This window comes from Ricinus communis, chromosome 5, assembly GCF_019578655.1.
Source record: "Ricinus communis isolate WT05 ecotype wild-type chromosome 5, ASM1957865v1, whole genome shotgun sequence".
Taxonomy (NCBI): domain Eukaryota; kingdom Viridiplantae; phylum Streptophyta; class Magnoliopsida; order Malpighiales; family Euphorbiaceae; genus Ricinus; species Ricinus communis.
The window spans coordinates 3,875,378-3,881,399 of NC_063260.1; the positions used below are offsets into that span (position 1 = coordinate 3,875,378).

At 34.3% G+C, this 6,022-nt stretch overlaps 1 protein-coding gene across 1 annotated transcript; it reads left to right on the plus strand.

Annotated features, from left to right (window-relative positions):
• The first annotated feature begins 339 nt into the window (after positions 1 to 339).
• Positions 340 to 6,022, plus strand: LOC8258925 (protein PTST, chloroplastic). Its single transcript, XM_002533987.4, has 9 exons — positions 340 to 488; positions 1,353 to 1,389; positions 1,686 to 1,962; positions 2,864 to 2,953; positions 3,657 to 3,725; positions 4,236 to 4,341; positions 4,752 to 4,840; positions 5,488 to 5,600; positions 5,687 to 6,022. Exons 2-9 carry the CDS (start codon positions 1,370 to 1,372, stop codon positions 5,787 to 5,789), a joined length of 867 nt encoding a protein of 288 aa, XP_002534033.2. The 5' UTR covers positions 340 to 488; positions 1,353 to 1,369; the 3' UTR covers positions 5,790 to 6,022.

Consider the following 6,022-nt stretch of genomic DNA (forward strand, 5'->3'; position numbering starts at 1 on the left):
ATGAAAAATAAAAAGTTTCGAATTTAATTCTTTATCCAACATTTATTATGTATATAGTGATGAAAGTTTATCGGACAACCTTCAGGAAAGGAGCCCTACAGGTCAATTTTGTTCTTGAATGATCTATCCCTTAAATATATTAGACTTTAAAAGAGGCCAACTTACCAAAATTTGTCTACTGGGTTCAGTTCTATGGACCCATTTATTCACAAGCTGAAGCTTAATGGGCTAACGGTTTTGGATTTGGTTTCACATCATTGGGCCCAAATTTATAATTCACCACGTGCTGATTTCTTTTCTAGTTTATATATATTTCTCCGATGATCAGTGAACCAAATCTTCCACAACTGGACACGTGTCAGTCCACACTCTCCACCACTCTTGTGAAAAATCCTGGCCTCAACTCTCATTGCTAAACCCGAACCAAAAGAAAGAAAAACGAGAAAGGCAAGAAAAGAGCTACAGCTTAAACAGAAAAATCTCATTCTGTAAGTAGCAGATTACTCTGCTCTAAATACATATATATACTCCCTCCACAGTAATGTTATTTTATTGTCTTCTGTAATTTGTTACTCTGTAGTTTCATGATTTTTGTATCTTTGAATATGTATGTTACTTGGGTACTTTGGATAGCATCATGAGTTACAATATTCTCTGACGAGTTTTGTCGAATAGATTATAGGCGTATTATAAATGTGACGGAATTAAATATATGATTTGTTATTGGTTGTATCTATTTTTCGTCGTCAGTGTAGAAAAAACTGTAATGTGTATGGAAGAATAATTTCATGGATGTGTTATCCTGATTGTTTGGGTATTGAATGCTCCTAATTATTCTGAATTTTATGGCTTTGGTGTAAAGATCACATCTTTTCCCGTCAAAACCCATCACCACAAGACTAAAGAATAAGTTGTTGTTGTTGTTGTTGTCAAACTATTGCATCTTGGATGCTATACAATGAATGAAGTGAAGTAGAGACTTTAATTGGGATCTGGGGAATGATATCTCAATAGTTAATGATAATATGTTATTCTTTGGAGAGTTCTGATCTTTTATTTTAACTCTCCTTACTACACCATTTAACTATTTGTATCACTTTTCAATTTTGAAAAGGGAGCTTCCACTAATGTTTATGTTGGTTGTTCTTTTATGTCAGTACTTAAATTTTCTTCTGCAACTGTCATTTTGTGAGTTAATAATGAGCAAGTGGAAGTTTATTTAGTTAACATTTGGTACTATGCTTAATCTCAAATTTACTCAACAGAATTGTCACATTACTATGATAATATTTAGCATATGCTTTGGGTAAATGAGGCTCCTAATGTTCCATCTTTTTGTTTTGTTATTTCAGCTCGAGGACTCGTCAAAATGGAGATAGGTGCCACAAGGTAAGCATCCTTAACAAACATTTTATTTATTTATTTTTATACAATACCTATTCTTGAAATGGTGTAAAGGTCTAAAATTACCTGAAATTATGTGTTTCTCCATGATCTTTTAGCCAAAAGGAAAATAAAACTATTATTTCCTTACAATATACTCTTCCAATTTGATTGCTAGTGGGAACACTGATGGATTAAACTTACTACTTAGAATGTATTAACCAACTTAATGGTCTTTCTGAAAATTAAGTTAGGATTTGGGACTTTATTTATCAAGATTATTTATGTCATGGGTATGATAGGTGCTTTATAAGCAGACAAGTACTGTGGTTTTCATGGAGTTCACGAATGTTAGATTGGAAATGTATCCATAAACTTCCTAGCAATGTAAAGACAAGCTGCCCAAGATTGTCTCATCCTTTTCAAGGATCTTCAACAAAGGCTTGGTTGAGCCAAGAATTCTGGAGAACATATGCCATGCCAGTTAGTCTGGAGGAGTCTTCGTCAACACAATTAGAAGATGAAGAGAAGGCATCTGATGCTTCACCAGGGGATGCTCGACCATTGAGCAGCGATGAGGTGAGCTCGTATTTGTACTGTGTTTGTTATTTTGTGACAAATATCAAATACACCATCCCTTTTACCCTGTAACTGAATTGGGATGGAGAAACTAGGAAATGTTGGGTCTTGTTGATGAAGAGATCAAAATAACGCGCTAGTGAAAAGACACTTTCGTACCTATTAACTAGAACACAAAATTATACTGTCTTTTCCTATAATATTTATAAGTGAAGAAGTATAAGCGCAAAAAAGTAGCATGTTATCTGCTTAGTTTTTGTGACATGTAAGCCATACACTGGAAGAAAGTGAAGAAGTCATAAAGGAAGAAACGTATGAGAGAAAACATATATATACCCAACTTTTTGAAATATCCTGACTTTCTGATCATCCGTTGAGGGCTCTGAACTATATTTCTTTGTTTCTCTCTTGTTATTCTCTATTGACTTTAAACAGGCTGATATTCATGGATGATGAGGGGAAGGTATAAATGAGCAAGGGCAAAGCACTTTCCCTTTGTACTGACTAAGCAGTGTTACTAAGAGATACACTTTATGTCAAGGGTGGCACTGATTTAGACTCTTCCTTTGCGTATAAATGAAAGAATACTACCGTTTGCCTCAATCACTGTTAGTGTACTAGCAGGCGGCAAGCTGTTATCATTCTTTAATGACTTCTTAATTGCATGATGCCTGAGCCCTGACGAAATTGGGAAGAAAGCATTGAGTCATCAGTCCATTAGATGCCAGCATCTGATAATAGCTGTAGTAGACTTTGCACTTCGTAGTTTGTCTGTGGAAGTTCCAATTCATTTTGTATTCGTACTTTCTCTTTAAAACAAGTGAGGTCTCACCGAGGATAATTAAGATATAGATACACAACTTTCCAGTACTGAGACTTGAATTCTTTAATTTTTTAACAGTTGAAGTTACTGCTAGCTGATTCAGAAAGAGACAAGCTCGTTAAAAAACTAAGTGAAGCCAATCAACATAATCGACTCCTCAAACGACAGGTTAGTCTATGCCAAGACTTGGATGTGCGTGCAATTGGTATTTAAATAAATCTGATTATTTTATGTATTCTCTTGTACTTCTTTCAATACCTCGTATTATATATGTGTTGTTAGCTTTTATTATATTCTAATTACTTTGTTGACAGAAGCTTTGCTAGGAGAATTAAATTTACTGTATACTTGTTTGCTCAACCATCACAGAGCTTTCATGCATGCACATATGAAAAACCAAATATAAAGTCAAAATAGGCAGTGCCGTGTTATTTTCTTTCCCAACCATTGACAAGGAAGTGAAAGAAAAGAAAAAAAAAAATATGTCCCATCAAAGAAAACAAAAAAGATGATGGATAACACCCTAAGGCCCCACACTAACTATGAATGTTTAGTTGTGTCCCTTGATGATTAACTATGTGTAATTTGGTCTTTTTAACTGTTCTGTCATGCGAAAAAATTGAGACCCTTGTTTAGTTAACATGACAGTTCAAGTTTACACAATCTCATGCAAAGTAAGTCCAGTGTCTATCTTCATTAAACTCATGAATCTTCTGTCTTTCTTGTACTATCTTCTGATCTGGATTTGCAAGAATTAAATATTTTGACGTGAAACTCATAGTCTTAAATGAAAAACATACTTTTCCATGCTGCATGTGGGCATTCCGCATCAGGATAAAGCCCTTATATTCATTTTCCCTCTTCTCTGCAGCTTCATGCAAAGGAAGACTCACTGGTTAACTTCAAAAGCGAACTTGCTGTAGTGGAGCATGATATTCAGGTTCACTCCATACCTTTTCCTAAGTTTGTATCTGAGTGATTGTTTTAATGTTGAATAATTATGTAGATGTGTCAAATGTTTCTTTAGAAAAATTATGTTCACATTTAATGTTGTGCGACTGTTATTATAGTGACAAGAATTAATCATGAACTACTGGCAGGGTTTTTACTTCACTCCTTGATTCATGGGATGATTACAGAGAATAAGAAATACAACAAACCTCACAACAGTATACCTTAGTCTCTCATTATTTTACCATATAAACATTGAATTCATTATTTCTTTCTTTCTCTTTCCTTTCTCACAAGTGAACTTGATTGTGAACTTATCTCTTTTGCAGTACATTGTTGAGCTTGATCTTTTCATCTGACCCATTTACATATATTCGATGGTTTTCACATCATGTGTCCTCAGCATTAAGCTAAAACATGTGGTCTTTTGCATTTATATCGTGTTACAGATTCTAAAGTACTATTATTAGCACATTATATTATTTTGTATGGACAACAGGCCTTGGTTACACTGGCAGAAGAAATAGCTCAATCTGGCATTCCAGAAGGTTCAAGAAAGATAAATGGGAAGTACATTCAGTCTCACCTCCTTTCGCGTTTACAAGGTAGAATAATTGTTGCTTGTAAATTTTATGTCGATGGCTTTCCTCTGTATAATGATGCAATGGGGTCATAAATGTGGTGGGTGATATTCTATTAAGCAAATATAAATATTTATATATATATATATGTTCAAATTGCAAAATCTTAGTAAGTTCAACCTTCTGTCTTTTCAGTTTCTTTCCTTATTCTTTTAACTTTCCCATGAAGTTGCAATATGGTGTTTTAAAGGCCTTTATATTGAATTTGTTGGCAAATTGGATCAGTGTGCCTTTCGATCAATTTATTGGTTTGGGTGATAATCATCTTGCTCTTGTGACATGGCAGACCAAGTTTAACAAATTTGTTTGAATGAGCTTTTTCCATAATATCCTAACAACAGTTCAAATTCTCCCTCTTTCTTGTTGCTGTATAGTTGTCCGCGAAAAACTGAAGGAACAGATAAAGGACATTGATGCTGCACAATCCAAGGAGGTTCACTTATTCTGGTATGGCATGGCAGAGGTAAGCATGCAAGAATAGACCATAAACTAAGACATATTTCTTTACTCATGTTGGCTTGCAAAAGAATCTGATTGATTTCTGCAAAAGAATGGATTGGGAAGTGATTGCTATCGGCCTCTTTTATCTTATGGTCTGAACTATTGTTCTGATCTCAACTTCTATAGTCGTATAATCATATGTATATAACTCAACCCCTTGCTCATGGTATTTGCAGTATGATCTTGTGGTGGTGTTATTACTGCGCTGGAACATAAGTCTTTTTAGGATGGATAGACCATTTCATCCACTTACTGTTTGAGAAGAAAAGTTGATAAAACTATTATCGTTTTCTTTCTCTTAAAACAAAGTGCAGATCATATTAGCTGTTTTTAATATTGCATGAAAATCTCTTATAGCGACTGATCATCATTGTATTTCACTACTTTCATACCAGCCTGGGACTTTTTTCCGGCTTTGAGGATGCATGTTTTATGCTTGTTCTTCAATTGCTAGGTTTTCTTGGGTAGATCTATTTCTAGCTTTAAGTAGACAGTACGATCGTTATAAAGTACTTGGTAGAGTACTCAAAAGATTCTCAAAGATTAATTATGACATTCAGACAAGACCTCATTTATATAAATATAATATGTGTATATATACACACACAGAATGTACAAGTAATGGGCACCTTTGATGGCTGGAGTCAAGGAGAGCACTTATCACCAGAGTATGATGGTTCCTTTACTAAGTTCACAACAACATTATTGCTTAGACCTGGAAGGTACATGCTATTATTCTCAAATTTAACATTCTGTTTTACTAATGGGTGTTCATCTTTATTAACCTAATCACTTTCTGCTGTATAAGGTATGAGATTAAATTCTTGGTGGATGGAGAATGGCAACTATCTGCAGAATATCCTACTGTTGGTGAGGGATTAACACAAAATAACTTGTTAATAGTTGAATAGTTAGGTTCTCAAGGTGTGAGATACCACTTTCTAGTATGAGCTTCTTCTTTCTTTCTTGTTCTTTTTTTCTTCTTTTTTCTTTTTTCCCTCCCCCTTTCAGTGCATTTCTATTGTTGGCTTGTTAAATTTGAGCTTAATGTGTCCTGTGAGTTCCAATTTGCAAATCTGAAAATTTTGTAAATGATTGCTATATATTAGTAAATTTGAAGAATAACATTTTATGTTTAGGTTTA

What these genes read in the sequence shown, in the direction of transcription:
- LOC8258925 (XM_002533987.4), top strand. Translation starts at nt 1,370, where the DNA reads ATGGAGATAGGTGCCACAAG. An exon ending in ATGGAGATAGGTGCCACAAG is followed by an intron (nt 1,390 to 1,685) that starts GTAAGCATCCTT and finishes TGGGTATGATAG; the next exon opens with GTGCTTTATAAGCAGACAAG. An exon ending in TTATTGCTTAGACCTGGAAG is followed by an intron (nt 5,601 to 5,686) that starts GTACATGCTATT and finishes CTGCTGTATAAG; the next exon opens with GTATGAGATTAAATTCTTGG.